The sequence below is a fragment of the Hyalella azteca genome, unplaced genomic scaffold (assembly GCF_000764305.2).
Source record: "Hyalella azteca isolate HAZT.00-mixed unplaced genomic scaffold, Hazt_2.0.2 contig11473, whole genome shotgun sequence".
NCBI lineage: Eukaryota > Metazoa > Arthropoda > Malacostraca > Amphipoda > Hyalellidae > Hyalella > Hyalella azteca.
Window position 1 is genome coordinate 388531 of NW_025941472.1, and position 25919 is coordinate 414449.

At 40.9% G+C, this 25919-nt stretch overlaps 2 protein-coding genes across 3 annotated transcripts in view; both read right to left on the reverse strand.

Annotated features, from left to right (window-relative positions):
* The window catches only part of LOC125178635 (unconventional myosin-XVIIIa-like), a gene marked incomplete at its 3' end in the record, with an annotated part of 90461 nt that overhangs the window by 3435 nt on the left and 61107 nt on the right, over nucleotides 1-25919 (reverse strand). The window contains 8 exon segments of the mRNA XM_047882860.1: nucleotides 3-93; nucleotides 4620-4761; nucleotides 5854-5998; nucleotides 6539-6592; nucleotides 7335-7477; nucleotides 8327-8537; nucleotides 9939-10115; nucleotides 10566-10757. Of these exon segments, the coding sequence (XP_047738816.1) occupies nucleotides 3-93; nucleotides 4620-4761; nucleotides 5854-5998; nucleotides 6539-6592; nucleotides 7335-7477; nucleotides 8327-8537; nucleotides 9939-10115; nucleotides 10566-10757 (1155 nt within the window).
* Nucleotides 16916-24849, reverse strand: LOC108665248. Of its 2 annotated transcripts, none has more exons than XM_018151984.2 (2): nucleotides 17880-24848; nucleotides 16916-16996 (listed from the first exon to the last, which is right to left on the reverse strand). In XM_018151984.2, the coding sequence occupies exons 1-2, from the start codon at nucleotides 24636-24638 to the stop codon at nucleotides 16991-16993; spliced, it is 6765 nt and encodes a 2254-aa protein (XP_018007473.1). In that variant the 5' UTR covers nucleotides 24639-24848; the 3' UTR covers nucleotides 16916-16990. The 2 variants fall into 2 exon arrangements, with proteins under 2 accessions (XP_018007473.1, XP_047738812.1); XM_047882856.1 differs by lacking the exon at nucleotides 16916-16996 and having other exon boundaries at nucleotides 18007-18109; nucleotides 18207-24849.

Below are 25919 nucleotides of genomic sequence, written 5' to 3' on the forward strand. Positions count from 1 at the left end.
GCATAGAGGCCAGCAGCCATGCCCTCTAGGGCCTCTAGGCCCTCCAGCTGCTTGTGGCCCCGGCCTCCCGCGCGGTCCAGGGGCGAGCTCGACCTGTAATACCCAGCACTGTCGTCAGGGGGGGTATAACAAGAGACTAAACAACTACTTCATAATAAATAAACTTCATAATAAAGAAACAACTTCATAATAAAGAAACAGCTACATAATAAAGAACAACTTCAAAATAAAGAAACAACTTCATGAATAATAAAGAAACAACTTCGTATTAAAGAAAGAACTTCATAATAAACAACTTCGCAATAAAGAAACAACTTCATAATAATGAATTAACTTCATAAAAAAGAAACAACTTCATAATAAAGAAACAACTTCGTAATAAAGAACAACTTCGTAATAAAGAACAACTTCATAATAAAGAAACAACTTCGTAATAAAGAAACAACTTCATAATAAAGAACAACTTCATAATAAAGAAACAACTTCATAATAAAGAACAACTTCATAATAAAGAAACAACTTCATAATAAAGAACAACTTCATAATAAAGAAACAACTTCATAATAAAGAAACAACTTCATAATAAAGAANTTAATAAACAACTACTTCATAATAAAGAAACAACTTCTTAATGAAGAAACAACTTTTTAATAAACAACTACTTCATAATAAAGAAACAACTTCTTAATGAAGAAACAACTTTTTAATAAACAACTACTTCATAATAAAAAAAAACTTCTTAATAAAGAACTACTTCATAATAAACAGTAACTTCATAATAAAGAAATAACTTCATAATAAAGAAAATCTTAATTACTGATTAATTAAGAGTTGAGACTGAAATCTGTTAGCCAACTTTGAACCTATGATGATTTGGTTTGTTAAATTTTTAGTTGAATAATGCATGGTTGGAACGCATATAACATGTCGCTTGTGTTGTAGTTTTAAAAACATTCTTAAGAGCGTTTTAAAAGCGTGTTATGATAAAAGAGGAATTTTTTATGAAGTATTTGAAAATGGTTTTATATACATTAGATAACATGAAATAACGTGAGAAATTAGGCGCTGAAATGATATACGATTTAACTAATTTAATGACCGAATTAAGCCTTAAGAATAACAAATAACATGCCAGGCATTGTCTACAACAAATTTTACAACGGAAACAATCAAGAAATATTTTATACAAGGGCATGGATACCATCATCCTTTGGTCCATAGGACTACATCATGCAAATGGAGGAGGGAAATACGCTACCGACTCAACAAAACGAACGCGATCCTTACGCTTTGGGTAACTCATTCATTATAACTCATTATTCATGTCATTCATGAAATGGTGATGTCAACACACTAATACAACATATAGTTTGTTGAAGTTAAGCTATCCAAAAATTTACAGGGTGCTGGTGCAAGGATTCTTTGATAGGACGCTGGTGAACAGGTCCTTTTTTGATAGGATACAAGGGCAAAGGAATTTTGAAAGGGTGACTGCATGGTATGCACAGGATCTTTGACAGGATACAAGGAAAAAATATTTATAAGGTGACTATTGCCAAGGATCTTTCATGGGATAGTAGGGCAGAGGATCGTTGATAGGATGGCTGGTACACAGGATCTTTCGTAGGATACTAGGGCAAAGGATCATTGATAGGGTGGCTGGTGCACAGGATCTTATATTCCATCAGAGCGCAACAGCCTCCCAGTAATAAACAAGAGTAAAGCATGCGGACAAAGCAAACATGACGAACAACTTGCAGTCACAAACAAAACTCTAGGCACACAATACAAGGAAAACCATAACTACTAAAACTATAATAATAATCTCACGGTGTTTGCAACAAAATACAAAAAAAAACACACACAAACAACGTAATTTCGGCACGTATTGGTCTTCAAGGACCCAAACTTAACGGAGCAAGGGTATATGTGTTTACAACTGCAGGTAAATGGAAACAAACAGGGAACTCGGATGCAGGTTTCACTTCAAAGTTACAACAATGGTCTTCAAGGACCCAAACTCAACACAGAAATGGTAGGGGTATTCACGACTGCAGGTATATAGAAACAAACAGGGAACTCAGACGCAGGTTTCACTTCAAAGTTACAACAATGGCCTTCAAGGACCCAAACTCAACATAGAAATGGTAGGAATGTTTACAACTGCAGGTAAATGGAAACAAACAGGGAACTCAGAAGCAGGTTTCACTTCAAAGTTACNATTATCTTAGAAGATATAGCAGACAAGATAATGTAGTATATTATCTTAGAAGATATAGCAGACAAGATAATGTAGTATATTATCTTAGAAGATATAGCAGACAAGATAATGTAGTATATTATCTTAGAAGATATAGCAGACAAGATAATGTAGTATATTATCTTAGAAGATATAGCAGACAAGATAATGTAGTATATTATCTTAGAAGATATAGCAGACAAGATAATGTAGTATATTATCTTAGAAGATATAGCAGACAAGATAATGTAGTATATTATCTTAGAAGATATAGCAGACAAGATAATGTAGTATATTATCTTAGAAGATATAGCAGACAAGATAATGTAGTATATTATCTTAGAAGATATAGCAGACAAGATAATGTAGTATATTATCTTAGAATATATAGCAGACAAGATAATGTAGTATATTATCTTAGAATAGAAGATATAGCAGACAAGATAATATAGTATGTTATCTTAGAAAAGAAGATATAACAAACAAGATGATATAACATATTATCTTAGAATAGTACATCATCTTATATTATCTCTGAAACGTTTTCTAAAAGATATGAATTTTTGTGGACTAAACTTTGCTTTTGAATTTTTAGTTAATTTGCAATTTAAGCAAACAAGTGACATCAATCTTAGAATGGATGATATAGCAAACATGAGAAGAGGTATGAAAGCTTTCATATTGAGACAAAGAAAAGATTTGGTTTCGAAAATAACGGTTGATTTCGTCGCATTTAAACCGCTCAGGACATTAGAACCAGTAGACTTTTCGCGATGAAAATCATCTCCAAAGATCATTTAAGGTCATCTCATTAAGTTTTTAATCAGGAAATTTGAATATTTTTAGTGCATATCAACGTAAGAAACGAGGAACCTACGTCGGCAGAAGCAAACACCGAGCGAGCAGACATGGAAGCTAGTTAATGAGAAACGTGTGATGGATAAATAATTCTATTATTGAGATAAGAGGTTAATGAGAAACACGTCCTCTTATTATCCCGTTAATAGAATTGCTCAATTACGTAGAAAATGCATGATAAATCTTAAGAATGATTAGAATGAATGAGTATAGTTCACAGTCATTAGTGTTTATAAACAGGAATAGTAAAGTCATAACAACTTGACGCTCAATGCTTGGAAAAAATGAATGCTATCATTTTATAATAGCTAAAACGATTGTTTACACATCATGCAGGCCACTAACAGCAACAAATTAGGTTAATTTAAATGAATTTATTTGTTCGGACACTTGGTATACTTACTCAAATTATTTTCTCATTGATTTTACGTACTCAAAAAATGTATTCCTAGCCTATTCAATTTTTAAAGGAATATAATTACAAAGCAATTGCCATTTACTGTATTTCTTGAACTACTTAGTTCATAGCATCGTTATTTTACTTATTGTTCACAATTAGTCACTATCGGTCAATTATTGTTAGTTTACTGCACTGAAATGCAGTTATCAAATAATCAATTAATCACAATAGTCATTATGTCAGGGACGTTGATATGAAGATTGTGACGGGGTGCTTCATCTAATGCTCTTGAAGTGGCCATTAACACGTTGAGTGTGGCACAACACACCGCCGGGTTGCAGGGTCTTTTTTCGGACAAATTCCACGATTTAGTTTTTTTTCCAATTGCGTTTGTTGAGAAAAATTTATGATGGCAGTACTACCTCATTAAATTGTAAAATGTACGGGGAAAAAATTAATTTTTGCAAGGGAACCTACAAATTTAATAGTATATTTTGAATTATAGGCCTTTTTAGAAGAGGACTTGGCCGTTTTTGGGCCATCTGCCAGCGCTGTTGGGACGTGCCGCACTTAACGTATTAAATTATGCCCGTTTTGTGTTTCATACTTCTAAGTTAAAAATAATAGCTGATTATATGTTACAAAGTGCAGTCACTTATGGTCATAATTATTGATTTAATAACAGCGAGGTGATATAAGCGTTCCCTGAGCACCTGAAGGACAAGAAAGGCCTCGGCGCCTGGTGGCCCAGCAAGAGCAGCTACTAGGCACTAATGTTCATCATTCATCTACTAGTTACAAATGGCCATCATTAGCGACGTAATGATAACAAGCATTATGATAAAGGATATAGTGATAACAAATATTATTATTACAAAGGATTTAATGATAACAAAAGTATGATGAAGCAACAATGATAACAAATATTATTACACAGGATATAATGATAACAGAAGTATTATTAAAGCGTCGTAACGCACCTGAAGGAGGAGCGCGGCTGGGGCGCCTGGGACGCCAGCAGGACTAAGAACTAGTCACTAATGGCAATCATTAGGGACTTAATAAATATAATTACAAAAGATATAGTGATAAGGAAACTATTATTAAAGCATTAAGATGCACCTGAAGGAGGAGCGCGGCTGGGGCGCCTGGTGCGCCGGCAGGAAGATGGCGCGCGTGAGCTCCTCGATGGTCGACCCCAGCAGCGCCGCCGCCACGTCCGCGCTCGCAGGCCGCGCGAACTGCGCCTTGTGCGCCGCACCGTCTGCCGTACAGGGGGGGTTATGGCACACGTTGTGGCGCACCTTGTGGCTCACGTTGTGGCGCACGTTGTNACAGGTCATGGCACAGGTCATGGTACAGGTCATGGTACAGGTCATGGCACAGGTCATGGTACAGGTCATGGTACAGGTCATGGCACAGGTCATGGCACAGGTCATGGTACAGGTCATGGTGCAGGTCATGGCACAGATCATGGTACAGGTCATGGCACAGGTCATAGTACAGGTCATGGTACAGGTCATGGCACAGGTCATGGCACAGGTCACGAATGCAGCACGTCTCAGATGAATGCATTACACACATACTCTCAGATAAATAACTGGGACGATGTCCAAATAGCAACACACAACACTCTCTTACATAGAGTGAGCAGAGAGCGGACGTAGCGCTGGTAAGCACTTTTAATGGACCAAACCTGGGGCCATACTTTCAAAACTCTCTAAGTGAACGTAAGTGCTTACGCTCTATTTTCTTGTCTATGATTGGTGGATTTTGCTTGAAAGGCCGTCAATGATTGGCTGATGAACTTACGATCTCTTAACTTTTTTTGAAAGTATAGGCCCTGATGAGTTCAGTTCCACTCAGATGAGCTTAGAAAAGCTGAGCTCAGAAGAGTCGAACTCAGAAGAGTTTAGTTCCACTCAGAAGAGTTCAGAAGAGCTGAGAAGAGCTCAGCCGAGCTCAGAAGAGCTGAGCTCAGAAGAGTACAGAAGAGTTGAGAAGAGCTGAGAAGAGTTTAGTTCCACTTAGAAGAGCTCAGCCGAGCTCAGAAGAGCTGAGCTCAGAAGAGTACAGAAGAGTTGAGAAGAGCTGAGAAGAGTTTAGTTCCACTTAGAAGAGCTCAGCCGAGCTCAGAAGAGCTAAGAAGAACTGAGAAGATCTGAGCTCAGAAGAGTTCAGTTTCACTCAGAAGAGCTTAGAAGAGCTGAGCTCAGAAGAGTTCAGAAGAGCTGAGAAGAGCTGAGCTCAGAAGAGTTCAGTTCCACTCAGAAGAGCTCAGAAGAGAAGAGCTGAGAAGAGCTGAGAAGAGCTGAGAAGAGCTGAGCTGAGAGTAGCTGAGCTGCGTTCAGCTCACGTGTGGTGACGCCGGCGACGCCGAGGTGGTATATGGCGGCCAGGACCCGCCACAGGGCGCGCTGCTCGCCCTCCTTCACCCCCAGCACGTCCAGCGCGGCACGTATGCGCGCCCACGCGATGCCTGCCTTCTGCTTGTCCTCCGTCTGAAGTAAACATCTCATTAGTGTCTCATTATAGGACTTATGATGCCTGCCTTCTGCTTGTCCTCCGTCTGAAGTAAACATCTCATTAGTGTCTCATTATAGGACTTATTGGCGTCTCATTATAGGACTTATTAGTGTCTCATTATAGGACTTATTGGTCTTTCCTGATGAGCAAATAAGACGGCCTACAAACGGACACATATAGACAGGGGAAAATAATGAGATCTTATTAAGATCTATAATGCGATCTTATCAAGATCTATAATGAGATCTTATTAAGATCTCATTATAGAATTTATTGGTGTTATAGAATTCATTTGGGGGTATTTCCTACTGAGCAAAAACGACGGTCTACATGGGGTACAAGCGGAGACATATAGACTGGGGGAAATGATGAAACGACCTGACACATCACGCGTTGCAATGACATCCCCTGCTTATTTAGAGTATAACACTATAACTCCAGCAATATGCTGTATGTGTAATATAATATAATATAATATAATATAATATAATATAATATAAGGCAATATATCGCACCCGCTGCAGGGGTGTCATGAAGAGGTTGGGCTCGGAGAGTATATGGCTATACCTCTAGCAATATAAGGCTGTATATAAAAGTATATATAATATAAGGCAATATATGGCACCCGCTGCAGAGGCGTCATGAAGAGGTTGGGCTCGGAGAGTATAAGGCTGTATATAATGAAATATGGTGAAACATGTTCACTTGCAAACGTGCCAGTATATGTACAGCTGCACTGAGCTGTGGTGGTGCAGTGGTGAGAGACTCTGTCTCTCACACCCAGCGCCCGGGTTCGAGTCCCACCGAGGACAAGTTCTACCGGAAAGCTCAGCTCATGGTCAACTCGGCCATTCATCCAACTCTGGTTGATAAATGAGTACCTGGCTTGTCCAGGGTGTTGTGTAATGCAATCAAATGGTTCTGGCGGGTCAGCGAGCCAGTGATGGTCGGAGAACTACCAGTGGTACCGAGTGCCCGGAAAAACTGACCTATCATCCCCCTCCCTAGTCGCCACTACCAGGATGGGCAATTACAACAACAACAACATGTACAGCTGCAAAGATCCAGTACATGTAGGTACACCTGCAAAGATGGCAGTACATGTACACAGATATGACGAAATATACGCAAATCTTTTCAGCTACATTTGAAATTTCATTTATTTTAGGCGAGTTCGACCTCAATAAATAATTGTGATATTCTTCGGTTTATGAATATTCGATAACGGAGGACGGAGGACGCCAGGACAACTAATATATTTTTTACAGAATAACTCATTGAGAATTAACGGATTTCTAGCAGCTAAATTACCTGTATGGAAGCAGAGGCGATCTGGCCTGTGTGGTCGTAGTCGAGGCTGAATATTTGTGTGAAGCGCGTAGCGTTTGTGTTGAGCAGCGTTCTGCTGTTGCCGAACGCCTCCAGCAACGTCGAGATCGCGTTCAGGCGTTCAACTGAAGAATAAAAACAACGTTCAACTGAACGGTGATAACAGAGCTTTGGGATACGAGCGGATACTGCTTTACAAAGCGCATGGAAACACGATAACAAATTTACCTGATTCTGGTCTTCAAATAATCCATGGCCTAATGAGGTAGCAGACCAATTTTTGAGACAAAATTGATATACATTATTAATCTGAACTTTTTCTGAAAAAGCAACGATTTTTCCGACACTGAGATATATGCATCGTAAAAGTTCCGTAACGAGCCCTCGAAAAAATGTGCTGAAGTGTCTCCTCAGGTCATTATTAGACCATGCAGCATATCAGGAGACAACGAGAATGCACCGCATATAAGCCACCAGTACCAGAGTATCAGCTGATCTATGTTTTCTAACTGAACAACCGTCCAGCTAGACCTGCCCTGCGTCCTGTAAGACCTGCCCTCCATCCTGTAAGACCTGCCCTACGTACAGCAAGACCTACCCTGCCTCCTGTAACTTTACAGCCGTCCAGCAAGACCTAACCTGCGTCCAGCAAGACCTGCCCTACGTCCAGCAAGACCTGCCCTACGTCCAGCAAGACCTGCCCTACGTCCAGCAAGACCTGCCCTACGTCCAGCAAGACCTGCCCTGCGTCCAGCAAGACCTGCCCTGCGTCCAGCAAGACCTGCCCTGCGTCCAGCAAGACCTGCCCTGCGTCCAGCAAGACCTGCCCTGCGTCCAGCAAGACCTGCCCTGCCCCCAGCTCAAGGGTCTTCCATAACGCTGGTCAACAAAGGCTCGGTGAAATTTTTGCTTGGCCCCCAGCAAGAGCTGCCCTGCCCCCAGCAAGACCTGCCCTGCCCCCAGCAGGAGCTGACCTGTGAGGAGGGAGTTGCAGGACGGGGTGGCGAGGGCGAGGTAGTGCAGGACGTGTCTGAAGTTGGTGGTCTTGCCAGCACCGGAGCGCCCCAGGAAGACGATGCTCTGGTCACGTCGCGTCGAGACCATCTCGCGGTACGCCGCCTGCCCCACGGAGTAAATGTGCGGCGGCATCTCCTCTTGCCGGCACCCGCGGAACATTTGGATCACCTGACATCATAATTGTTCCATTAATAATATATAATAGATGCGTGATACTTGGGTTGATGTGTGATGCAACATAGAGACACATGCATTAAAATGATAACCATGGCCTGAGTTGCCGACACCCGCGGAACATTTGGATCACCTGACATCATAATTACTTCATAAATTATACATAATAGATGCGTGACATTTAAGTTAACGTGTGATGCAACATAGAGACACTTGCATCAAAATGATAGCCATGGCCTGAGTTGCCGGCACCCGCGGAACATATGGATCACCTGACATCATAATTGTTCCATGAACATTTGGATCACCTGACACAATAATTATACCATAAATAGTATATAATGGTTGCGTGACAGTTAGGCTGATGCATGATACACCATCGAGACACGTGCATTAAAATGATAGCCATGGCCTGAGTACAAATTAATGTTCTAATCCTACAGTTCATGCGTAATATAGCAATATATTAGTTAGGTTTGTGCTTAGCCCAGTTCTTAGTCCCGGCAAATTATATGCTTCATCCGACAGCTGTAACGAAAATCTGATTTTTGACGGCTAAGTACACATTGATCTAACTTAAATGGCGACAGTAAGATGGGAAATCTAACGGCATCTAATGACCGTCATGGATAAAGAGAGGACAAAAATAACCATCTCCACAGAATTAGTCACAAATGAACAAAAGTTATCAAATGTCGACGTCCAATACAATTCAGTTACCTACAGCCAATACTGGCGTTAAGTAACAAAGTTCCGGGAAACAAACGATAGTCACTTTAACTGTTGGTATAACTGTTCTTATAACTAATGAATTAATGGTAGTAGCAATACCCACAGTAATAATGTGAACTGAAATAACTAACACAATAATGTCATTCGTAATAATTAGGAAATAAATTAACGCTAACTTATAAATACATCAACGCTGCCTAAACTAACAAGCACATAAATGTTGGTTCAAGTAAAAATTGACATGAACAGCCACTTATAATGACTTAACTTCTCTGAATATATGGCTAGTGGCGTGGTGGTGCAAGACACGCACCTTCTCCGAGTATATGGCTAGTGGCGTGGTGGTGTTATGGTACAAGACACGCACCTTCTCCGAGTATATGGCTAGTGGCGTGGTGGTGTTATGGTACAAGACACGCACCTTCTCCGAGTATATGGCTAGTGGCGTGGTGGTGTTGGTGGTACAAGACACGCACCTTCTCTGAGTATATGGCTAGTGGCGTGGTGGTGTTGGTGGTACAAGACACGTACCTTCTCTGAGTATATGGCTAGTGGCGTGGTGGTGTTATGGTACAAGACACGCACCTTCTCCGAGTATATGGCTAGTAGACACGCACCTTCTCTGAGTATATGGCTAGTGGCGTGGTGGTACAAGACACGCACCTTCTCTGAGTATATGGCTAGTGGCGTGGTAGGGTTGATGATAGCCATGCTGGCGCCGGCGTAGGTGTGGATGAGGTTGCAGCCATAGCGCTGACGCAGGGTGTGTAGCACCGACGACTCGTTCAGGTGCCGCAGGGACGACAGGTCCTCGCACCGGTCGAACTGACTGGGGTTCGCCTGATCGTGGTTAAAAAATTTAAGAAAAGTTTATTATGATATTATTATTATTAAAAAATTAAATTAAAAGTTATTCAGTTTTTCAGTGAATAACGCCGTGATTAATTTCGGGCCTCTGTATGTATGAGATGCATAAATAACGTTAATTTAAAAAGCTTCTCCCAACGGCGTGAACTATGATTGGGTGAGAAAGTGATTATGAAATTTCAAATTCAATTCAATATTTAAGTACCTACCAATTTAATCACGAAATTGATAGCAAAAAATTCAAGAATGTTAAGCACGTATAAAATGGAAAAATTCCAGGACCAATTCCTTTCTCAGTTAAAAAGCCATACTCTTTAAAAAATAAAAACCATACTCAATTACTTCTCTATATGAAAATATATTCTCCCTGTATTATCCATAGACAGCGTGTCTTGTATGCTGGGCGTACTAGGAAGCACCCACCTTCTCGACGTCGTCCTCGTCGACGTGTATGACGTCGCCGCTGTGCTCGAGCTTGAGGGCGAGCTTGCCCAGGGGCGGCGCAGGGGACGCGTCGTCGCCCAGGAGACGCGCCGCGCAGAAGCCGCCGCGGTGGACGAGCCACACGCGCTCCGCCTCCAGCAGCGCCGCCGCCACCTGCTCCTCGGAGCGCGCCTGCATGGGACACACCTTCTTGTTAGTTCAAATCTACTGCATTGAACTAACTATATTGTTTATAAATAATAACTATATTGTTTATAAATAATAAAATAATAACTATAGTGTTTATAAATAATAACTATATTGTTTATAAATAATAAAATAATAACTATAGTGTTTATAAATAATAACTATATTGTTTATAAATAATTTAGTGATAGGCCGCCGCCACCTGCTCCTCGGAGCGCGCCTGCGTGGGACACACCTTCTCCTTAGTTCAAATCTATTGCATTGAATTAACTATATTGTTTATAAATAATTTATTGATATTTGATTTATGAACAAAAATAATATATCTAATATTAGTAAATATAAATCAAACTAAATTGTTTATAAATGAAATTTCATAAATAGTGGGAGCATTATAGTTTTCTGGAAACCATGATAATAGTTTTACTCATATAGACAGTGGGAGCGATATAGCTTTTTAACTATGTTCATAGTTTTTATCATAGGTATAGACAGTGGGAGCGATATAGCTTTTTTTAACTATGTTTATAGTTTTTATCATAGGTATAGACAGTGGGAGCGATATAGTTTTTTTAACTATGTTCATAGTTTTTATCATATAGACAGTGGGAGCGATATAGTTTTTTTAGATAGAGACAAAACAATAATCTAATCAACAACAGAGCGCTTTGATTTTTCAGTCGAGAATATTTTCCTATCTAATCTACAGTGTGTTGGGATGACCGAGGCGAGAATATTTTCCAAACTTCTACCGAATTAACGGCACCAGAAATAGTATTAAGAATGTAAAAGAATGAATAATTAAGAAGAATAAAAAAGAAAAAGCACTGGCTGAGCAAAGATATGGGCGAGCTTTGTTTACAGTGAGAGGGTAAACATTGGCAGTGCGTGTACAGGGCGGCAGCAATGCAGCGAATTTCTGCAGGTCGCGCGTCGTGCCAAGCGGACCACGCATCTCTAGCACAGCCTTCATGGAACTTATGAGACGGGGATCGTATTTATTTAACTAATCATTTGATGATTAACAGCTGACTGAAGTTATGGTACGGAGAACGTATTTATTTAACTAATCATTTGATGATTAACAGCTAACTGAAGTTATGGTACGGAGAACGTATTTATAATTTAACTACTCATCTGATGATTAACAGCTGACAGACGTATTAGGTACGGAGAACATATTTATTTAACTAATCATTAGATGATCAACAGCTGACTGAAGTTATGGTACGGAGAACGTATTTATTTAACTAATCATTAGATGATCAACAGCTGACTGAAGTTATGGTACGGAGAACGCATTTATTCGACTACTCATCTCAATATTACACAGCTGACAGAACTTTAGGTACATGGAACTCAACTACTTAACCATTCATCTAATGATTAAATTTTTTCCAGTAAAGCTTGTGAAAAATACTGATATTTCACTTGAGGAAAGCGCACTATACATAGTTGATTGAGGTGCAGTTTAAATGCATCTTGAATTTGACTGTACATAAAACATGAACTTAGTTCATCGAGTGAGCATTATCAAAATTGTGAGCAATCAACATGTTACCTTGAATGAGAATTGTAATCAGATTGATGCGGATTACAAGAAAAAGTCTTATATATAGTTAAAAAAGTGTCATTATCTACCAACCTCGCGCAACACTGCATGCGCGGTATCATCTCTACACGACGCTACACCAATTGTGCTACGCGCGTCAAAAAATATACATAACAGATTCCTGAGGCAGTAAACTGGGCCTATACTTTCAAAAAAAGTTAAGAGATCGTAAGTTCATCGGCCAATCATTGACGGCCTTGCAAGCAAAATCCACCAATCATAGACAAGAAAATAGAGCGTAAGTACTTACGTTCACTTAGCGAGTTTTGAAAGTAAGGCTCCCGGTGTCATAAGTTTCTCAATGTTTGAGTGAGTTGGTAGTTGATCATTTGTATTGTAGTCGTCATGAAGTTCGCAGTGATTCTTATTGAGCTAACATGTCTGCACAAGCATTAGCAGTGACGCATCCCGCACAGTCACGCGATTGTGAAGCTGATCACGAGTGCGACTTTAAAAACTTTCCCAACTTTATTCAGGTTTTGTAGCATGCGTCTTGAAGGTGATTATTACATTTTAAAAACTCCATGTCCTGCAATATTTATACCTCGAAATGTAACGGTATGAAGTCGGGCATGTGTTAGGCTAAATTGGTGAAAATATCGACTATAAAGTTAGATAAAAAATGTAAAAAAAATAAAGTTTCGCTTGGTGTCAATACATTATTTTTTTTATAATTCAAACGATTTCTGTTCGCGAATTGTCATGAAAAGAATTCGATTGCTTTCCGCCGGGTGAAGATACAGTCCACCATAGAGCAAAAGAGTCCAAATATATTATGTAATTCGAGTGCGTATCCCCAATACCGACAAGGTACGTTCCAGTTCAAGATCATTTAACTGCAAGAAACCTATTCAAACCCTAGCAACGAAGAGAAGCATTCAGTATAAGCGCACTTTGATCTTGCGTATTGGCTTCGCGTGCATTTGTCGTTTCTTTACCAACTATAATATACTTTTTCAATAAGGTCCGCTGATTTACATAAATTTTGCTCACGTTGAATGAGTTCAATCATCACTTAAGCTAGAGAACAAAATGCAGTATTTCAGCTGAATGTTGTCTTGCTGTGCTGTAAACAACATCGATACATTATATGTAGGAATCATGTTGGTAAGGATGTCCAAAGAGCACTTTGTTATGTTGCAATGATGGTAAAAAGTATTTATATAGCAGGATTCATTTTGAAATATTAATTGTCATTGACCGCCTGAATGTGCAGCCATTTGTTGATGACCGAAGTAAGATAAACTAATAATTCTCGATTTTTTAGTTTCGGTAAATTCAAAAAATAAAAATATTTAATGTAAACAAAGTGCATGAGGTCGACAGACTTTCCACAATACTTTTAATTTAGCAAAGTGGCTGCTATGTCTGGGAGGAGGAAACCGAAAATAAATAGATCCGAGAACATCAACCGCTCTAAGACCTTTTAATTGATAGTAAAATATCATGTACAAGAAGAGAATCTAAACGAAGACAGTACTGAAAAAGAGAACAAAAGTAATTAAAGATTTTTCGCTTCATTTCTAACTTAAACTTTGCTTTTGATGACATATATTATATATAGCATTTGTTTGATATACGACAACCAGTCGCTCGTCAGGAAAGTTAGCCGCTGATATCCACAATATCCTCTACCATACACTTGTTATCATTTCCAGAGTGGGGGCTTACTGTACAGATGAACATGCGCTACTATAATGGGCTATATAGACGATAAGCAGCAGGGGCCATACTTTCAAATCTGGCTAAGTGAACGTAAGTGCTTAGGGTCTATTTTCTTGTCTATGATTGGTGGATTTTGCTAAAAAGGCCGTCAATGATTGGTTCATGAACATACGATCTCTTGACTTTTTTTGAAAGTATAGGCCCAGGGTTGGTCCGGCAGGGTGACCGCAATTGTTGCTATATAGGTTGGCTGCTGATTACAAGTAGCGGTCGAAGTTTCTCGAGAGGTCGTATTAGAGCCCAATATCGTTGTAAGCTTCAGTTTTAGAATTAAATATAATAATTACGTTAGCTTTTAAATGTACTTTCTCGAATTTTCACGTTCACATTTAGTTTTGCTTCCAGATTTCCATCGTACCTACTTTCTCCTACTATTGTACGCTATGCCTCATTTGCACGCTAGTTATATCTATAATACCTCATTTGCACTCTATATGCCTCATTAGAACTGGCGATGACATGACTGGCGATGGCATGACTGGTAATGTGACTGGTAATATGACTGGCAATATGACAGGTAATATGACTGGCGATGACATGACTGGCGATGGCATGACTGGTAATATGACTGGTGATGACATGACTGGTAATATGACTGGTGATGGCATGACTGGCAATATGACTGGCGATGGCATGACTGGTAATATGACTGGTAATATGACTGGTAATATGACTGGTAATATGACTGGTGATGACACGACTGGTGATCACAAGTGTCGCGTGCAGCGAGTAGTGTTTAATCCTGCTGGGGTCGTTGAATATTGCGCCGAAAAAGGATACTAAGGATATTGCGCCGTCCCAGAAAAGCAAGTCCACTGCCAGGCTAAACTTTTCTGTAAACTAAGCGAAAAAATCTTGACAACTGCCATGCATGTTAGGAAACGTAAACGACATGTTTGATATTGATTTTCTGAGGTAATTTATATTTTATGAGAAATTGTACAGGCTGAGTGTCAGGGCACTCTCTGAGTGTCAAGGTACTCTCTGAGTGTCAGGCACTCTCTGAGTGTCAGGGCACTCTCTGAGAGTCAGGCACTCTCTGAGTGTCAGGCACTCTCTGAGTGTCAGGGCACTCTCTGAGTGTCAGGGCACTCTCTGAGTGTCAGGGTACTCTCTGAGTGTCAGGGCACTCTCTGAGTGTCAGGCACTCTCTGAGTGTCAGAACGCGGAAAATAATAATACAGATAAAAATAAGTCAGACATAATTGAATTTCCTACTAACCCAAGAAAACGACTTAACGTTCTGTTCAAAGTAAAACTATTTCAAGTTAAAATTGTTCCTGGAAACCTTAGAGCGGGTTTAAAAGGCTCGGGCTAGACAAATTTATGTGCCTTTAAATGGAAATTATATCAGAAATACTATTAGTACAGTAAACAAAGAATTTTAAAATGCTAACTTCGGCCGAAAGTGATAAAATATCATTCACCGCACATAGCTTTTACAATATTGAACGGCACATTTCAACTGTACACATAAGAAATGTGTGGTTTGTATAAATATAGCAGATTTAGCTTAGTTCTGGAATCGATAATTAATAAATAAATAAAACGTCATTTCGCAGCAAATCTTGTATGATTGTAGTCGACCTTAACTTGAATCCTATCTACATGAAATCGATCGGGGAAATCTATGAAAGTTATGCAGAGAAAGTTCCGTTTCATAACCAGAACATATATCCTTCCTAATTCTAAATTTTGTTTTCAAAAACGAACAATATAATTAGATAGCATTGAGGTTCTGATTGAGGGCGCGTCGATCACTTTTAAAGAGATTACGGAATAACAAAAAATAGAGTGCGGGAATACGAGACAAATAAAGCCTTAGATATATAATTTGTTCGAAAAAATCAAACGTTTTCAATGAGAATAATCCATTCGATCAGATGTTGGAGCAAATAAACATAGAGACGGATGTAAAAATCGTTCTTTATAAACATGCTGAGCATCAAGGCTCTGAATGAGGGCGCGTCGATCATCCTTGTACTCTTGTTGTTCGAAGGCAGAATCTCATGTTGTTTGAACCATCTTTAATTCGTCATTAATGCTGTTATGTTTCACTTACGAGACGTCGCTGATGTTCGCCGTCGAATCAGCGCCATTAAACTCAATTTGCAGAAGCTGTAGAACAACTCAGCGAAGACCACGAGTTTTCACTTGCAAATCGGTTTTCCTCGAACCAAATTTGTAGAATCAATCTTGCAAGCTTAGACATTATCTATTATGTATATTTTATACCTAGAAATGAACTATTTTGTCGTAATAAAACCAAACAATTCTGTTAAAATTTCGATCAGAACGGTAACTTGATTGCCATAAACTTTTTTGCTTCAGTGTTTCAATTTCAGTCTTCGTAATAATAATTAATTCATTTAATAACAATATAACTTGAAGCATGATAATTTGTAAAAAAAATCATGCACTCGTAAATGTTCTTGCATTAACTAATTTTTAACTGAAAATGAAAAGTGAATTCGTAATGTGCAACGAGCTCACATATGCGCCGCTACAATGTGTGGTCTCGGATATTTCTGGACGGAAATTTCGCTTTCTGATAATAATATTGTCCTAATATTTAAGTCGGAGTGGACCGACAAAAACAGCCATTTGCTCAACTAGAATAAAAGCTTCTACACATTGATAACCTATTTTCAATGTACGAAATCTACGCCGTTGCATTTCTATCCGTGCGATCTAAGTAAGAAGTCCAAATTAGATGCTTTCCAATTAATGATGCATGAGCAAGCTAGGAGGAAATTAAACTCTACTTCCGTCAAAGGAAAAGGAAAAATACAGGTGCATGTAAAAATATTATATTTATAATATCTAATAAAAATTCATACAATAGTAAATCTTCATCGTCAGACGGGTAAAGCTTCTGTTGTCATTTCTGAAACAACCAGAAAGAAACAGAGCGTTAGCTACTCGCGGCAATTCAGATCGAAAAGTATAAATATTCATCAGGCATTTATACTCATAACAAATATTTAACATTCATCTCAGATTCTATTGATCCTAAAACATCATATATCAGAACTTATATCACTTTGAGACGCACTGTAACCCATATGAGAGCAATAAGAACATGGAACATCATAAACGAAATCATTAGTGTTATTGGAAGACATGGAAGACGACGTAACAACGCAACACTCGTTAGGGAGCGCATCACAGGGCAATAAATTAGAGACGGAATAAAATATGAGCAAAGGACAACTAAACGCACGATACATGGACGAAATATGGTTGGTCGGCATTTTAAAAAGCTGTGGAAGAGATCTGTAGAGCATCTCAGGTGCCAGAGCGCCCTGGGCTGCTCTCGCAGGACCTAACCCGTCAGCCATATTCAACGCCGCGAAATCAGGGGTCGACACCGATGCGTAGTTACAACAGCAAACGTCATGAGCGGAAGGAGATTCATGTTCAAAGCATTTAGGATGGCAAGGGAACATTGCAGTGTTAGTGAGATCCGAGTAATTAGCGTCATTTCTCACAACACTCGTAGGGAGAACACAAGGAGTCCAAAGACGTTCGCTGTCACACTGCGATTCATCTGACCCGCATGCCGATGTATCAGTAGGGTATGACTGGGAAAAGCTTAGGTTTTCTGGATCTGGTAGATTGTGTGAACTTCCGCTGTCTGTTTCTCCGACCTTTGCGGGTTGTTGGATCGGTTTGTGACAGCTAACCGAGGGCGTACATTTACCAGGAATATAGCTAGGTAGTAAACCAGGTGAACTCCACCAACGACAGGAGGTTTTACACACACTTACTCTAGGAGGCCATGAGCGACGTTGAGGCAGCGATAGAGCTTTGGGATGAGGACTGGATCGCCTCGGCTGATAGCGGCTGTGACGGGCGTCTTCTAGAGTACGACTTCTTCGAACACAAAAGTTACAGCCAGGAGTGTCCTCCTTTGCTTCCTCCGATAGCTCTATCTTTCGCTCCATCTGCCTCCTTTTCAGCTGCCGGACTGAGGTGGTCTTGGTCCGCTGGTCCGAATCTGCTTGACGAGACGAAGGGTCAGTGGCTTTACAACACGAGTCAAAATTTGTATCAGATTTGACTGCATTTCGAACATGAATAGGATGAGAACGTACTGGATAGAAGTTAAGGGTGGTGGATCTTGGAGGGACGGACGGAGGAGTTGGCAGCGCTCTAGGAACTCCAGAAACCATGTGTCGAGCCAAATTTTCGTGCACCACACCAGACGGGCGACGGAATGTTCCAGAACTGCCCGGAACGACAGCGTCCAACGAGGACTTGCGCACAGGTGGAGAAGGAGCAGCAAGGGAACTTTGACGACATATTGCATCATGCGATGGTGGTGGTTGAAATAGGTTATATTCAGGTACGCGGTTATCTTCATCCGAAAAGACGCACACAGCAGGAGAAGCCAAGTACTCTCCTGAGACAATGGAGCTATTGCAGGCATCACTCTCACCACTGGAGGCTGGCAAGGTGGCGAATTCACCCACGACATCAATTGCTTTATTCTGCATTCCTTTGGGTTTGATTTTCGATGATAGAAAGTCACTGATGAACGAGCTTGGTTCCTTGCTGAGATAGCTTGTTCCTGAAGGATCAGAGTGGGGTGGAGAAGAAGAATTCTCCTCAAGTTTGGCGCTGAATTTGGGGCCAATGCTTTTCGTGGCATTAACGAAACTGTTTTTGAATGAAGACACAAATTTTGACTTTCTAACGGGCTTGGAAGGATTCTCTTCAATAGATGGAGTTCCAGGATCAAAATTCGAACTTAGTTCGGTTGCAGGTTCTTCACGTGGAATGTTCGAGCTATCACATACATCGTCGATCGCCTCATCGTAAAAAATCTCATCGTCAGACTCATCTTCGAATATGAAACATACTCCAGAAGGGTTGGTTCCAGCATAAAACTCGGCCAGTCCCTCACTATCGAGAACCGCAACTCCATCTTCGGACCGCCAATATTGACCAACCAATTTGAAGCCATTTTGTACCGGGCAGTTGGCCGTTTTCTCGTTCTGTTCCGCTGCTGAATCGTCGAGAGTTTCTTGGATGGTTGCCTTATCCTGATTACCTTTGGATATTGATAATATCTTCATAAGACATTCAGATTTGCAATCATCAATGGTAGAACGTTTACTCAAATCCACGGAAAAACATCTACGATCACCAATTTTTAATTTGAGTTTTCTTTTAGCGAAAAATAAGTCATCAGATGATAGTGAGGAAGAACTGGATTCGGATTCCGAGTCGGATCTTAGATACTCCTCTACATCCTTGATCGTCATGAAACTAAAATGCTTAGTTTTCTTCATACATACTGGAGGATAGTTATCAGGAAGAGGGGACGATCGTAAAGTAGACTTATCTAACAAAGAAAAATTGGGCATTTTGTGAGTGTTTTCTACCAAGAGAGATATTTCAAGATCTTCCTCAAGTTCATGTTCAAATTGCCTAATTTTTTCTTCAAGTCGACGCATATCTTCATCCATCGCTTCAAAATCTTCATCGCTCACGGCAGCCGTGTGGTCAACATCACTCTCAGGAACCGTAGGTACAGGCAATCCTGGCCACTGCTGACCGAGTTCTGGATCCTCTTTGGGAAGCAGCTGCTCTCTCTGCGTAACTGGACCGCCATGCGACCACCACGCTTCCGAACTGAACGACGAACTGGTAGAGCCCTCTTCCCGACCCGTGCCACGATCGGCAGAAGAGGCTGAATGAGCAGTGGAGGTTACTGCTTCTTTCCTCAAAGATTCGTGAGTTGAAGAAAGCGAATCTTCCAGAGGAGACGTTGAGTCGGGAGATTCGAGTAACTGAGCGATTTTATATTCACAATGGTTTCGGGTATTCCCTTTTGTCTCTACATCGATCTGACGAGTCTTATCTTCGCACGACAATTGCTCCAAGAATTGTTTTTGCCACTTGGGAGACTCAAAATCAAATATTTCAATTAATATTTTGTTAGCAATGTATGAAGCCCACCTTTTGAGGTCTTTTTCAGCCTTTTCGATCGGTTCGATCACTGAAAGATGAGGTAACTTGAATTCAGTTCTTATTGTCTTAGTTAGTTTAGTTTCGTCGAAGCAAGGTACATCACAGTATGTAACTTGCGTAAAATTGGATACATAGGTAGCAGGTGGGGATGGCATTTCTTGTATGTCAGTTTTGGCATCGTATGACGACGGCACTCTCATGTAGACAGTATTAATGAAAGATAAATTTGATGATTCTTCACGAGAACCGTTTGTTTGTTCAGTTTTCGAAAATTCGTTACTTGCTTCATCAGGATTCACATCATCCTGTAATTCTGATATTTCGCTAAACAAGCTAATTCTAAGACGATTATTAGGAGACGTGCTCCTCAAGCGCTTGGCAACAGTTTCCTTCTTTTTACGCTTCTGTGTCATCGGGCTAGCTGACTTGGAGCGCAGCGTGTTACTTTCAGCACACTCATTTATAGGAGGTTGAATAGGCTGAATTTGCCTCGCAACTTGAGATCGGATAACATCAGCAGGAAAAGCGAAAGGACGCGGTTTTGACGGAGAAGCTCCATGCATTTGGGCAATTTTGGCAGCTCGATCTGCCAGAGCTTGACCGCGATTAAAGTCACTAGCACAAACTTTTCTAAGACGACTAACATGACACGTCTGCGTAACATTTGTGGCAGGTTCGGTGACAGGATAAACGGGTTTGCTACACAAGGAACTACTACACTCAGATGAATTAAATGAATGAAGCTTCGTATAGGCGGTGACCTCAGGCACGTTAGATTTTCCATCGCCAATTGAGTTGTTTGAAGAATCCGACTGACCTAAGTTTTGGTTGGAAATAATTTCATTAAGTTGACTAGTCTCGTCTCTCTCAGCATCAGTTTTGACGTTGAATGAATTGCAAGGGGCTATGATTGAGCTATCTAATGTTGAGTCAGTTAATGGAGAATTTTCACTCCCGTATGCAGCTTCTTTTGATTCTGATCGATCATTTGCCAGACAAATATCTTCGGTAACAGAATTTTCCACAAAATTATTCGGCAAAGCCCATTCGTCCGTGAGCGTCTCGCCATGACCGACCTTCAATATATCGACTGAAGTTTCGCCATTCGATACATCTTCACTCACTTCCAGCAATAATTCAGTTCTATGGTCTGGAACTGCAACATTTGCGTAGGCTACTGGAGTGGTGCTACTCGATACATCTTCACTTACTTCCATCAACAGTTCAGTTTCCTTGTCTAGAACTGCAGCGGTGTAGGCTACTGGAGTGGTGCTACTCGATACATCTTCACTCATTTCTATTAATAATTCAGTTCTATGGTCTGGAACTGCAACGTTTGTGTAGGCGACTGAAGTTTCGCCACTCGATACATCTTCACTCACTTCAAGCAATAATTCAGTTCTATGGTCTGGAACTGCAACTTTCGTGTAGGCTACTGGAGTGGTGCTACTCGATCCATCTTTATTTGTTTCCAGCGAAAATTCAGTTGCGTTGTCTGGAACCACAACATTTGTGTAGGCAGCTGGAATGGTGATACTCGATATTTCTTTACTGTCTTCCAGAAATAATTCAGTTCTTTTGTCTGAAACTGCAACGTTTGTCCAGTCGAGCAAAGAGTCCTGTATTGGCATGACGTCTTTGTCAAGATAAGAGAGATCAGCTTCAGTGTCGTCAGTAGTAAAGGAAGCATGTATAAAATCGTGATCATCGCGCACGACGGACTCTTTAGTAGGGATGTCCATAAACCTCTCAAAATTGGTTTCATCAAAAATACTTTGGCACGTCTGCATTGAATCTTCCAGCGAAGAAAAATCAAATTGGTTATTTTTAGGAAATTCTGGGTTCGGAATAACATTTGGAGGGATAACAGAGATTTCTCCGGCATTGACACACGTTGCTGAGGTGCATTCTGTCACGGTCAACACTTGATTCTCTTTAATCTCTCCGAACCTGGAAACTTTATCAACCAAAGTAAGTATATCAGACAAATCATTTTCGATAAGTGCAAAATCTGATTCATAAATGTCTTCGTTTGGCTTACAAGAGTCGGCTTGAAATTGCATTTCTGGCATTATTGTTTGTGAGTCTGGTTGATCGACAACGACACCCGTAAATGAGGTATATGGCGGCAAAATGTCCAATTCACCAAATAAATACCCAGAATCGTCAGTCAAGATTTTATTCTTTTCAAAAGTTTCTCTATTTCTAAGCATGGCGTTTGATTCATCAAGCGCATGTAGAGGATCCTTGTCTTGTCGCATAAAAATTGATAAATCGTTGAAATTATCCAGCGAATCTTCTTGAGGAACTTCAGGCGCCTCGTCAATGAATAATACACGCTCGATTGCACTAGAATCTAATGCAGAAAATTTGAGTGATTCATCCAACCCCCCATGTTTTTGTTCGTTAATCGACTCTTTAAAAAAATCGTGTTTATTTGTGTCTTCGCTTTCATACTGAGACGATTTTAGAAGCTCAATATTAATGAGCTTCAATGTTGCACCATCGTTCTTGCTCTCTATGTCCTCCAATGAGGACTCCTGAAGAGTTTTTTTGCATGCGAGTTCTTTTCTCTCAACTAAAGGTGATACCACAGGATTTTTGCCAGGATTGAAATTGGTGTTATCAATTTCGGCAACTTTTGATAAGCACACCATCTCATTACCGGAATCCCGTTGCTCAATTATATTGAATGACATAATACTATGATTTATTTTATTTTGTTGTGATGCATCATTTCTCAAGCAGGAATCTCTCAGGACTTCTCCGTAGCCTGAAACTTTTGACACATCGACTTCCTCAAGATCGCGGGCTACAAGATCGTGACACATGCTGCTTTTTGTTTCCGATGCGTCAACGTCCTTCAACTCGATACTTTTATCTAGTTCTGCTTGAAATGCCGCTGTGGGCTCACTGTTTTTAACTGAGCTTGAAACGTCAGGCTTGAGAATATCATAACCTTGCAGTTGCCCAAAACGAACGAGTGCCTTAGGCTTGATACTTTCATCTGCGTTGACGATTTTAACTTCAGAAGCTTCGTCGATTTGTCCCTCAGTGTCAAGATGAATTGAAAACTCGTCACATTTATCACGTACATTTAAGATATTTGCACGAGCATCCGTCGTAGAATTTGTGCAAATATTTTTGTTATGCTCCCCAAGCTCATTATTAACCTGCAAATCTTTTACCATCAAAACCTCGCACTGAACTCCATCCGGAGATGAGCTGCCGTTGCCAATAGAAATACCGCACTCTTGATTAGGCAAAGCGTTGTGTGGAGGTAAAGAGGGCAAGTCGTATGAATGCTTGCTGGTAACAGGCAATAGTGACGGCGTCAGTAATGAGATATCATCTGAATCTTTGACTGGGACCTCTATCACTTCACTTCGAGTAAGATCAATAGACTCGTTGCTTTCCATACTATTTTCGATCTTCAATTGATCACGCTCAGTAGAAGATGCAACATCGTTAGAATGGAATCTGACATCGAGCAACTCAGTCTCAGCAGCAGAGCCCGTTTGCGAAGCCGCAGCGTTGCTGTTGATCAAGTTGTCTGCATCCCCGTGAGTGGTATTGATTCTATCAACCGTTGTGCAAAAGGCAGGAGTTTCAGAAGGTAAATATTGTAACAGAGTTGGGTCTTTTATAGAAAGACCTTGATATGTATTTTTAGCATCATGACAGACGGCATAGGGAGCAACGGGAGGCGCAGACGAGGGTGAGTCACGAGCCCTGGCAGAAGCAGTTGGCAAGGTGCCAGGAGGAACAGAGCCATCGCGATCAACAAGCCTACGCTGAGGGGACGACGAAGGGGAACCTTCTATCGACACAAGAGGACTCGCGGGGGGAGAAGAGTACCGTATGCTGCCGCTCCTGCGAGTCGCATAGAATAAGTTACTTTCTGTGGTTATGGGACAATTGCCCAGAGGAACGCCGCATAAGCGAATGGCTTGAGGCGTTTCGTTGTCCGCCGGATCTACAGGTGCCACATCGTAGTTTTTAGAGGGCTGGGCGTCCCGGTACATAAGTACATCACACACATCAGAACGTCTCTTGACGCTCTCCAGCTTTGGAGATGACAATTTTCGAGATCGAAACGGCACATATTTTTCATCTGTTTTACTTTTTTCAATGAAATAAGGTAGGAGTTTCCGCACATTTTCGTTTTCATTTTTCATGAGCTTAAAAGCATAAAGCCTGCTAGTCCGTTCCAACCCCAAAGGAGGCAACACATTACTACTGTAAGACTCAGATGCAGACCTCTGTAAATGAGCCATTCTTTTCAAATGCAGTATTTTTCTAAAGAAATCATCACATTCAGAGGTAAGTTCTAATGACCACTTGCATGCAGACGGCAGAGGATCAGACAGGATCACGGGAAAGTGTAAGTCAGTATCAATTGCAGTGACTTTTAAACACGCGAACTCGGTCTCTTCAGCACTAGCACTGTGGCCGGCACCTGAACAACTGGGGCCCTCGATCAAGTCACAGATTTTACTGACCTGCAGAGGCGGCAATGTGCCAGCAACTACTAACGTCACTCGCCCCATTGTGACACGGTCATCCTCGGTACACGTCTCTTCTCTTCCAGACAGACACGCAGAAACAAAAGTCACTTTGCAACAGACGTCATTAACAGCACCAGTTCCTACACGCACGTCATTGCACAAGTCGCCTATGAATCTATTATCAGAATTTGTGCCACGGGAACACACCAAACATGAAGAGTGTTGATCAATAAATTTATATTCGGGACTAAACTCACTCAAATTTGATGTTATGAATTCTTTTGTATTTATTTCTAGACGAGGACTCGAGATCACTTCATGAAAATGAACGCTCGGGCAACGACGATCACAGACACAGCCGACGGTGTCCCTCTGAGATGCCAATAACGCGCTTGTCTCAGAGAATTTTTTTCCTCTGTACAAACGCTGATCATAAGGGTGATACCGCAATTTCAACTCCGGGCCCGAAGACTGACGACGACTTTTTACAGCGTATTCTCGTTCATGGTACTGCGTCTCGGAATTAAGTGGGAACGTGCACCTCCCACACAAGTTTTCACTCGAAGATTTCTCTATAACTAAATAAGATTTTTTATGCTTGAAATTTGTGGTTCGATCAGGCTGAACTCCATCAAAATCATGCACAGCGAGAGTTTTTTCATGTTCAACAGACACTGGAATAAAGGGCAGTAAAGTTGTTTCCTGCGAGCGATCTAACACATTTTCTTGACCGGGCTCCATCGGAACGTTTTTACTCTTCATGCAAGCCGTGAAAATGGATGAATGGAATCGATTGATATGCCCATCAGTAAGATTTTGCTGCAATTTCGGCTGCCGTCCGTTCATGGTTACTGGGCAGATGTCGAGCCGGTGGACGGTGAGACGTTTTTAGACACGTGGTCACTCGGGCACGGTTGAGACCTAACTATGGCGCACATCTCCCGGTCTGTATCATCCTCACGCATTCCGCTTCCGTTTTCGGGTGTGTCCAAAGCATCGTTCTGTTGGATGAAACTGAACTGACTTCAGAAACACGCACGCGTCCTGGGGCCATACTTTCAAAACTCGCTAAGTGAACATAAGTACTTACGCTCTATTTTCTTGTCTGTGATTGGTGGATTTTGTTTGCGTGGCCGTCAATGATTGGCTGATGAACTTACGATCTCTTAACTTTTTTTGAAAGTATGGGCCCTGGTCTACGTAAATATTAGTGCGTAGTCGCTCGCACACTTGGCGCCACTCGTTGAAGTGGCCGGTTTACGTATAAGTCGGGCCTGAGTGACATGGACCTCATCTCAGCTGCAAATGAAACGGCTGAGTGCC

Coding starts and splice junctions, on each gene's coding strand:
- LOC108665248 (XM_018151984.2), bottom strand. CDS start 24,638: ATGGGGCGAGTGACGTTAGTAGTTGCTGGCACATTGCCGCCTCTGCAG.